The sequence below is a fragment of the Gobio gobio genome (assembly GCF_949357685.1).
Source record: "Gobio gobio genome assembly, chromosome: 15".
NCBI classification, from domain to species: Eukaryota; Metazoa; Chordata; class Actinopteri; order Cypriniformes; family Gobionidae; genus Gobio; species Gobio gobio.
This window is the reverse complement of record NC_137108.1, coordinates 24,738,699-24,749,357: the sequence shown is the minus strand read 5'-3', so window position 1 is coordinate 24,749,357 and position 10,659 is coordinate 24,738,699. Positions and strand designations below refer to the sequence as shown.

General features: G+C 42.1%; 1 protein-coding gene across 1 annotated transcript in view; it reads left to right on the top strand.

Annotated features, from left to right (window-relative positions):
• Positions 1-8,699: 8,699 nt before the first annotated feature.
• The window catches only part of erfl3 (Ets2 repressor factor like 3), a 48,903-nt gene continuing 46,943 nt past the window's right edge, over positions 8,700-10,659 (top strand). Inside the window, exon 1 of the mRNA XM_079837311.1 lies at positions 8,700-9,285. Within this exon, the coding sequence (XP_079693437.1) occupies positions 9,264-9,285 (22 nt within the window). The 5' untranslated portion in view covers positions 8,700-9,263. The remainder of the gene's footprint in view (positions 9,286-10,659) is intronic.

The following is a 10,659-nucleotide window of genomic DNA, read 5'->3' as shown; positions in this document are numbered from 1 at the left end:
AATACGATTAAAATGTATACGTATACAGTGATACGCGTCTCCGTGTTGACGGGCCCAGAGTCAACAGAGGGGGAAGCAATGATGGAGATTGGGAACCAGGGGGACGACAGACAGAGCCGATGGAGGTGGAGACCCAGGCGGAGCCGAAGAGAAGATAAGATTGGGTGACACCAATGGATCACGAGACCAAGGCGAAGACGCAACAACGAGTATCCGAGGTGGAGCCAGTGTGCCAGAGGACCAAAGCGAAGCCAGAGGGAAGGTGATACCCGGCGGAGCCGTAGGGGTGGAGGGATGAAGCGCAGCTGAAGGTCCAGAAGTCCATGGCAGAGCAATGACTGACCAAGGCAGAGCCAGAGGTACGAGGGAGGCCGGTAAAACCGTAAGGCTGATGGTCCCAGGTGGAGCCAAGGGAGGGAGAAGCCATGGTGGAGCAGACGAGCCGAGGTGGAGTGACAAGCTCAGTGGCTGGAGACAGAGCCAGGTGATCCCCTCGCCAAGGCGAAGCTGGAGACTGGAAGACCTGAGGCAGATCCATGCAGCAGAGAGGATTCAACAGAGAGGAAGCCAAGGGAATGAAGGGAACCAGTGGAGATAGGACTGAAGGACTGGCTGTCTCTGGAAGAGGAGCTGGGAGAGTGAGAATGGGTGGGATCACTGGAGATGCAGGAGTCTTGGAGCTGGGTGGGATCTCTGGAGACGGAGGAATCTTGGAGCTGGGTGGGATCACTGGAGATGCAGGAGTCTTAAAGCTGGGTGAGATCACTGGAGTTGCAGGAGTCTCGGAGTTAGGTGGGATCACTGGAGACGCAGGAGTCTTAAAGCTGGGTGAGATCACTGGAGTTGCAGGAGTCTCACAGCTGGGGGCCAGCAGAGATGCAGGAGTCTTGGAGCTGGACAAGATCAGCGGAGATGGCGGTTGACTTGGAGCGCGGCGGGACCAGCGGGAACGGAAGACTACAGGGACTTTCCTCTTCCAAATCCACATAAATATTACCAGAAGCCAGGTATAGCTCACCCTCTGCGGGCAGGGTTTCCCTTCATGCCCTCGTTCTCTACTAGCACACCCACTGGGACAGACAGTGTTGCCAGCTCACACACCTGGTCAGACCTTTCATTGGGCTCAGGCTCAGGGGCAATATGCAATTAGCTCTGGTGTAGGCATCAAGGCAGGCTTGGGCTCCTTGTCTGCGTTGGGCTCTGGTGTTTGCTCCATGCAGTGTGTGGGAGATGGCTGGCAGCGCTTTGGGTCTGGAGTGGGGCTGGTGATATGCTCCACAGCGGGGCAGACGGTGAACGTTGATCCGTTGTTCAACAGCACCCACTCCACGAAAGCGGCAAAATCCCCCTGAGGACCGTTCACCGGCAGGTGTGCCTTGGACCACTTGTTAAGGCTGGTGTGGAAAAATACACAGAGCGAGCAGTCCAGATAGCTCTAGCAACAGGAGGTGAACAGCAGGTAAGTCCTTACTAATAATTTATTTTACCATATCAGTTTTTTTAATGTCCTTTATTCTGTCACGTATCTGTGGCTGCAATGATTTTATTTGGAAACATGCAGGAGAATACAGGAATCAAACTCATATAACATTACCACACAAACATAAACAATAGTGGACAAAGATCTGAAGAAACTAAGGGAACACAGATAACAAGAGAACTAAATGGACCACAGATGAACGTAAGTCAGTAAGGAAACTAACTAGCAAACAGAACTCAGGCAGAGCAGAAAAGAGAACAGAATGAAACCAAAACAGAACAGAACGTTGCGACTTTATAGGGTTAAAGGGTCACCTAAAAAAGGAAATTTCTGTCATCATTTACTCACCTTCATGTCTTTCCAAACCTGTAAGAATTTTCGAAACACAAATGAAGATATTTTGAATTAAATCTGAGAGATTTCTGTCCTTCCATTGACAGTCTACGCAACTGCCACTTTGATGCTTTGAAAAGTTCATAAAGAGATTGTGAAACTAATCCATATGAATTGAGCGGTTCAGTTCAAATTTTCCGAAGAGACTCGATCGCTCAATTTAAGCTTTTATTTAATATATTTTTTATTTACATATAAATTAATCAACGCACACATCAGATATGGTAAATGGAAGGTCAAGCATGTTTGCTTGATGTGTAAGAACCATTCTCACGTGTTATGCAGCATGTTTGACCTTCCGCAAAAACCAAGGAGGTCTGTTCTCGCGCATCAAAGCAAGTAAGATTGAGCTTCTGTGTATCTGCGCTGGAGTTTCAGATATGAATCTGAGGTATGTGTAAAACAGAAGTCCATTTTTGTTATCTGTGGTATGTCGTGTAGTGATTTGAGACAGCTTGAGTTACATGAAGTTCAGCAGCTGGCATGCTATCAGCAGCAGTGAGTAGCAGCCCTGTTGTGACCCCGGTTTAGGCCTGTCATGCTGCTAAATCGGACCTCTGATTAGCTCCCCGCCTCTGAAATGACAGCTGTACCGGATACAGATCCATTACGCGGGAATGAAGGTATGGAAGCTTCAGAGAGACGGGTGATAGTGGAAACAGTGAACTGTGCCAATAGGAAGAGTTTGATCCTAAGCAAGATACTAGGGACACTATCAACACACACTGTGTGCTTAATATAGCAACTGACATAGTGCAAGACATATCGCTCCATCGCTCCTCAAATATCACTGGCCTGTTACTCTGAGGGGCTATAAGAAGGGGGGTGTGCACCGAGATCGCATTCTGTTCTTCAGCTTGTACTCCTCATTTCCCTCTGATTTCCCGCTCCTCTCTCTCCCTTTTCATCCCCCTATTTAACCTGTCCTCCTGTCTCCCCCTCCAGTCTCTGTCCTTGGCAGAGCAGTGTGTGGTAATCCTATTACTCTTGTGCGAAAACCAGCTGAGAGAAAGAGAGGGAGAGGGAGATGGAGAGAGAGGGTGAGTGGGAGAGAGGGATTGTCAGTTCTGTTATAGTGGTGAGCAGACAAAAAGCGCTTTAAACTATGGAACATGACCCTAAAGACTGGAGGAAGAATACAGAGAAGAGAGAGGAGGGGCACTAAAGGGAGATGATGAGAGTCCTGACAGTTGGAGCGCCAAACTTGAAAATAAACATGTTCTTTGATGACAAAGAGCCCATTGACATGCTCTCTCATCCTTTCACTCTCACACGAACACACACAGATAGAGAAACAAAAGCAGATATGCCCGTCTAAAACAGTTCAGTTTTTCTTGTAAATTGTAATTCTTCATTTGTGATTATCAATGCAAATATATAAGTCTCCACTTGTCTAATAACATTCAGGACAAAATAAATACAATATTCTGGCCATGTGGGCCAGTTATGTTGTCTGGCTGACTTCTTTCTGTTTCTACACAGTTCTTATATCATATAATTTAGTCATTTTTTGTTCAGCTTAGAAATAGAATATGAAATGGCAGCATGTGAAAATTAGATTGTTTTTTTTTTTTTGATCCCACATTTTCTACATTCATCGTAATGGAAAGTTAGTAATTTTTTTGATGTCCAGTGTACTGGACATTTGCACTCACTGAGCAGCATTTTACAGTAAAAATATTGCATGGTGAAATAATTACAACATTAATGTCTGACATTAATGTCTAAGGTGCTCCATAAAATAAAAACATGAAATACATGTTATTCATCACTCATTTAATGACAATATGATGTTAAAATGACGAATCATGGCATTAAACATACTTTTTTTTCATTATTAGTTCATTTAATTAATATTGGTATTATTTTTTTATTAACCTGTTAAGTCAATATTTTATATTCAGTAGACACAAGAAATGTGTTGTTCTAGTTTTTATTATGCAACATCGATTACATTTTTTTCTATAATATGACATTTTATGTAATACAAATGTCCAGTATACTTAAAACGCATTTAACATTTGTTCTTCCTACAGAAAAAAAACAGAACTATTAAAGTGTTATTTGAATTAGTTGCTATATGCAGCAATTAAATTTTTCATAATTAAACATGATTTGTTCTATTTCGTGAATATAATTCGCAATAGCTACCAATCTACTTTTAAAAGCATGTAGCGTGGTGCACGAGGGCGGCATTGGCCTCTCCTTCCATCCCTTGTTTTTGAGGAATCACTTCACTCTCTCTTGCTCTGTCTAACAGATCCATCACATTTGTGTGCTTCACTCCACTAGGAGGCCAAAAGATAAAGAGCTACAATGAGGCCCTCTTAAACAGAGTACTCTCTCTTTTACCATCTAACTTGACAGTGCAACAGCACTCATGGGTCTTTCAATGTGCAATGCATGCTATATGTATATTTTTAAACACCTCTGTTTTAAATCTGTACTCAGAGCTCTAATTTCTGAGAACAAGCGGTGTCACTCGGGACATGACTGAGTATCGTGAGCATGTACCTTCATTAGCGGCAAAACAGAGGGAGGAGGAACGGCTGAACTGTGCAAGGGTGTTGGAAAGCACTGTATCACTCCGGCATCTGTCTGTCACTCCGATTTTAAATGCTGATCATCTCATAAAGAACAGGGAAAACGAGCTGGTGGGGTGGGGTAACAGAAGAGGGGGGTTTCCCCTATTATGCTGCAACTGAGACATATGAAAGAAAATCACAGAATTACATTAAACAATGAAGACAGAACATTTCACAGAACATGCTGCCATATCTTACATTATTTCTTATTTTAAACTTCATCTCACAATCACTATAGTAACACTTTACATTAGTTAATACATTAACTAAAATTAACTAACAAAAGCATTTCATTACAGTATTTAATCATCTTTGTTTATGTTAGTTAATAAAAAATGTCAGCTGAGATCCATTAAAGGAACACTCCACTTTTTTTGAAAATATGCTCATTTTCCAACTCCCCTAGAGTGAAACAGTTGAGTTTTACCGTTTTCGAATCCATTCAGCCGATCTCCGGGTCTGGCGGCAGAACTTTTAGCATAGCTTAGCATAGATCATTGAATCTGATTAGACCGTTAGCATCTCATTGTGTCACAATAATCAAGGAACTTTGCTGCCGTACCATGGGTGCAGCGGCGCAATGATATTACGCAGCGCCTGAAAATAGTCCCCAGCACACTCCCTGTGCAAGCATGTTGTCACGTTGGTTATGTTGACAGAAGTTAGCCTATTTTCAGGTGCTGCGTAATATCATTGCGCCGCTGCACCCATGGTAGTACAGCAGCAAAGTTCCTTGATTTTTACGCAGGAATGAGTTTAGTTCTTAGCCATATCGGCCTAGAAAATCACAACTTTTCATTTTCCGTCGGCCTTAGTACACAATGTAACTACAGAAGAGTCAAGCTTTAAATAGGAAAAATATTGAAAGTCTTTGGTCATTTTTGAGCGAGATGCAAACGGTCTAATCAGATTCTATGGTAAGCTATGCTAAAAGTTCTACTGCTAGACCCGGAGATCGGCTGAATGGATTAGAAAACGGTAAAACTCAACTGTTTAACTCTAGGGGAGTTGGAAAATGAGCCTATTTTCAAAAAAAAAGTGCAGTGTTCCTTTAAATAATATTAAGAGATACAATTTTTGATTTCATTATTTGTATTAACTTAACGGCTTCCATACAGTAATATACAATAGAGTAGGTGACTCCAAACATGTTTCTCCAGTCACTCCAGCTTTTTCCATGTTTGTGTTTTTCCAGACTTGGTGAGTGTGCTGTTGGTACCTGAACATAAACACAACTGTGGCGGTGAAAGCAAGTTGTGTGACAATACATAAACACATAACGTATGAGAACGAGAAGAGTACCTTTCGGGGAAACGGATAACCTTGAGTTTACTTTTAAAGACTTGACACAAAGTGAATGGAAGAGATTTAGGAGAGCGGAGGACGTGGAGGAAGAGAATGTTGATGGTGCTAAATAATGGTGTGGATGAATAATACAGAAGTGAAGGAAAGGATGAATAGGATGAATCAGAACTGTGCTTTGGCAGAGATAGTGAACGTAAAATAGTGTTTTAACAGAACGAGAAAGATGTTGTTTGTTTTTGTGTTTAACTTCCCTATTTTATCAATGATATGAGCCTTTTTTTTTTAACTCCCTTCAACTTGCCAATGCCGTTGAAGACATTTCAGCACACAAGGAAACAGAGATAGGCATAAATGAAGAGAGAAGTAGAAGAGAGTGCGAGAGAGAGGAAATGAAAAAAGATGGAGAAATTGTGCATTTGTAAATACAATAGACTGTATTTATTGTCTCTATGGTCAAAGGAAATTGCCCATCCCAGTAACTGCTCTTGTTTTCTTTCCTGGGGGAAAGAAAACAGGGGGTGTCTCGGACAGATGTGACAGAACTGGATATTTCCAAAACACACACACACACACACACACACACGTTCACACAGACTGCAGCAGCAGCAGCAGCAGCATTATGGAGCTGAGATGCTTATCTGAGGTACGTCTGTTTCCTGTGACCAGAAATGCCTGCTGTCACTCTACAGCCTGACTAGCACAAATAACAACAAGCACAATCATGAGAACCACTTCAACACACAGAACAGCTCACAGCACAATAACAGCGCGGTTTCCTCTCAAAGGAAAGGACAATTGATCAGGTTATGGCTCATAAAACGCAGGCCATCCTGTCCGTCTTGCCTTTGCCTTCCCATCACGTCGAGAAATTTGATGAGTTGCTCAAAAATAAAATTCCAAACTATGCACCTAGCAGTTTTCACAAATATTTTATGTTGCGCTGGCTGATATGACAGTCTTCTTGGATTTAGTGACGCCTAGTGGAAAGAATGCAGAATCATATACATTTGTTTTCTCAAAATGACTATTCATTGGGATAAAAACCTTTTTAAGGACGGATAATATTATGTAGTGCAACTTTAAGGTTATTTTGTGCCAACCCTCCTCAGCCCCCTGTTTTCTAGCAGTAGGATGTGCTAATCTAGAACAGGAGACATGCTACACTGCTCATGAGAGACACCACATTTACTCAAAAACTCTTCACGAGGGAGGGAAGGGGGTCCTTTTATAGTTCAGGTGCTCAGCTTTAACACAGGATGTATATGCTTTAGCAGATGGATCACATTCAAAATCATACAGGAAACAAACATTCACACACATACACATTTTCTCACACTGGCAGTGCCACAGCAATATTCTCAATTCGTTCTCATACTCATGCACGTGCCAGCGCAATTCAATGGATTGTGGTCATTAGGCAATTCTGTTTTACTGGTCATCTTCTTGTAATCATTGAAGGAAGAAAATCAGGAAGGTCATGTTATATGTTTCTGATTGAAAATATCATTTGTATAGGTTATAGGTATGGGGAAGGTTAAACACCCATGATTTATTATTTAACAGCCATATAGTCAAACCAAAAATGATATATTTTTTTTGGTGCAGGACAGATCATTTATGTTATTGAGGACAGCAAAATAAAGTAAACTGAGACATATTATACCCAAAAATTCTTCATACAGTGGACTACCAGTAAAATTTGGGACCAAAATTATTCAAACACTTTGACCTGACATTGTTTTGCTTTAATTGCTAATGCAACCTTTTACACCAAAGACTGAACAAAATTAAGCATTGCTAAATTGGTATTATCTAATTGTGTACTTAAATTTACCAGCTGACAGCTGATTGGTTGATAGTAATCCATACCTCTCTATCAAAGTTATCTGACATTATCAAGATGAATTTGTTCTGACACAGTTTAACTCCTTGTCATATTTTATGACCATTTTCTAAACTATACAGAATAAACTGATCATGTGAGAAATGTTAAAGGTGTCTGAATGAATTTTGGTTTGACTGTACATTCATATTTAATATGCATATATATTAATATGCATTTAAAAAGAAAATGACTTGAATACGCTTTTATGAATACATATTTTGAACAAAAATACAAAAAAATTTGTTTTAAAAAAGGATAAATATTTTGAAAACTCTATACGACAAATAAAAAAATGTTTTTGGAGAGAAGAGGATCCTTCATGACTGTGTCAAGATCTTTTTTATTATCAGCATCACTTATTTTAGGAACATTTTTATTCAGTCAAATGTAGCTAGAAATAACCCTATAATAAAACGTCTTGACGTTCATAAGTAAAAATGTATGATATTCATGAAATGATGTATAAATAAGCCGACTATAATATATATATACCTTATTTGTCGTATAAAACATTTCCACTATACACCTGTAGCGTATGATGCTACATAATATTTGACATTTTGTTTTGAGATCAAATATTTGAGTGGCCCTTAGAGTTAAGTCTTTGATCTTGCGTGGTAAATCCCGGAAATCATTATTCACTGCACTATTACCTCTCGATGGGGGTAGACAATTATCATTAAATGAAAGAGAAAGAGGGCTAATTAACTCGAAGAACACTTGTTGCTGACGTTCACGGGGGCGATGACGCTGAATCTCAAGTTCTCTGCAGCTCGTAGGACGCGGATGTGATGTCATCACGGACAGTGGCTATGGCGGGTCTCCATAACGACGCCTCGTGCTGCAGTGACGCCAGCCCCGGCTCGTGGTGAGGGGGCGTGACTCAGCCAATGCCCGGGCCCCCCGCCCTTTCCCCTCCTTCCCCCGACCGTGTGGGCGGCCCCGTGCGGCAGCAGCGAGCGAAACACGACACCCGAGAGAGAGAGAGAGAGAGAGAGAGAGAGAGAGAGAGAGAGAGAGAGAGAGAGAGAGAGAGAGAGAGAGAGAGAGAGAGAGAGAGAGAGAGAGAGAGAGAGATGGGGGGGGGAGGAGACAGCGAGTAGTTTCAGACTAGGGAGAGTGGAGGAAGGAAAAAAAGTCGGTGTGAAAGAGAGAATGGGAAACTGACTGATATACTGCGAATGGCGAGCCTCGGGAGAGCAGATGACAAACTAACACAAGGATAAAATGTTGCGAAAATCATCAACTGAGCACAAGAGCGCGCATATGTAACAGGGAGACGCTGAGTGCTGCTTTTCTGCCTTGTTGGGATTGTATCGATCGCTCCCGGGACAGACGGGAAAGCGCTGTTTCGGAACTCCGTTGCACCCCGTCCCGTCGCGCCAGTGGAAGTAGCCTACTGAGCCGCTTTCCAAACTCTGCGCTGTCGGTCGGGGGCTTTGGAGGAATCGTGTAAAGAGACCAGACATAGTACAGCGGGAGCAACAAGAGTGCTCAACATTGGACAAAAGTTTGGCCTTTTGGAGACGGGGGAGCGGGAGAGGCCGAGTCTCGCCACTGCTGAACTGACAACTTAACCCAGCTTGCTGTGTGTTAAGGGCAGATAACTTTCACCATGAAAACCCCGGGGGACTCGGGTAAGTTAGTCCGGCATTTATTATCAAGTGCTGCCACAAATTTCTTTGACTTGTGAGTTTGTTGAGCCAGTGTATCAAAAGTACAGATTTTACGACACTTCAGCCAAATCAGCCTTATATACCATTCAGTGTCAAAATTGATATTAGTTCACTGACAACTGACTTTTACTTTTAGAAAAGTTGACAATGTTTTTTTCAGGACTTGTTACTCTGACAAACCAACTCTGATATGTTTTGTTTCTATTTCTACATTATCAGGTTCATCTATTTGGCTATATTTGTAACTCGTGAACTTGAATGGCAGTTTTCACTAATAAATAATGCGGTCCATTCATTTAAATAACCTCAAGTGTTGCAGTGTAGGTTAGTCTACTGTAGACAAGTAGCCTAATCGAGCTCAGCGCGTCCATTCTAGTAACGTTAGTTCTAATGTTAACAAGTTCTCAAGTTTGCGGTTTTACTTTAAATAGTTACATTCACACCCAATGACCGCTTGACTGTCAGCGCAAAACGCAATAAACCTGTTGAATGGCTATTACTTTAAAACAGCAGCTTGTACTTTTGCCGTTCCTGTAAATATGTCGAAATCGATGTTGTGAATCTCCCACACAATGTTAAAGAGTTCCCCCCCAAAATGTTCCTCCTCGCTCTCTGCGCGTGCCAGCTGTGTGCAGCTCAAGCGCGAGCTTTGAACCAGTAGCATGGCACATTCAAAATGGAAGCCCCGCTTTCTCACCAGGGTATTTAATAAACGTTTTCATTACTTTGTTTATAAACTAGACCACTTTACAGTCGGTCCAGCTTCTAGGCATTTTTAATATAGGCCTTTAAGCTTAAAGTGCAGTGAAACCTAATACAGAGCCGCGCACTAATTTCCCTTCAGGCGTTGGATCGCCTACTTTTACGACGAATGCTTTCCAGTAGTTTGAATTCACTTAAAAAAACTGTTAACATTCTTGCCGCAAGTATTTATTTTGTAACGTGTATCCACTTGTCCAGTATGTACTTGTGGAGTTTTTACTGTCCCGTCAACTACAGGAAGTTTCAGTAGCCGTGTTCAGGAGGCCTATTGTGGTATGTTTGGGAATCCATGTTGAGTCTCTCTCTCTCTCTCTCTCTCTCTCTCTCTCTCTCTCTCTCTCTCTCTCTCTCTCTCTCTCTCTCTCTCTCTCTCTCTCTCTCACACACACTCACACACACACACACACACACACACACACTCAATCACAATCAATTCCCTCACATCACGATTTTCTCAGCGGCACTAGTTACCCCGCCACCCACGTTGCTCTAAGTTTAACGGGCTTTTAACTATTACATTCTATCAACACTCGAGCGCGCGGCGTCATAAACAACAGTGTGTGCGCGCGAGAT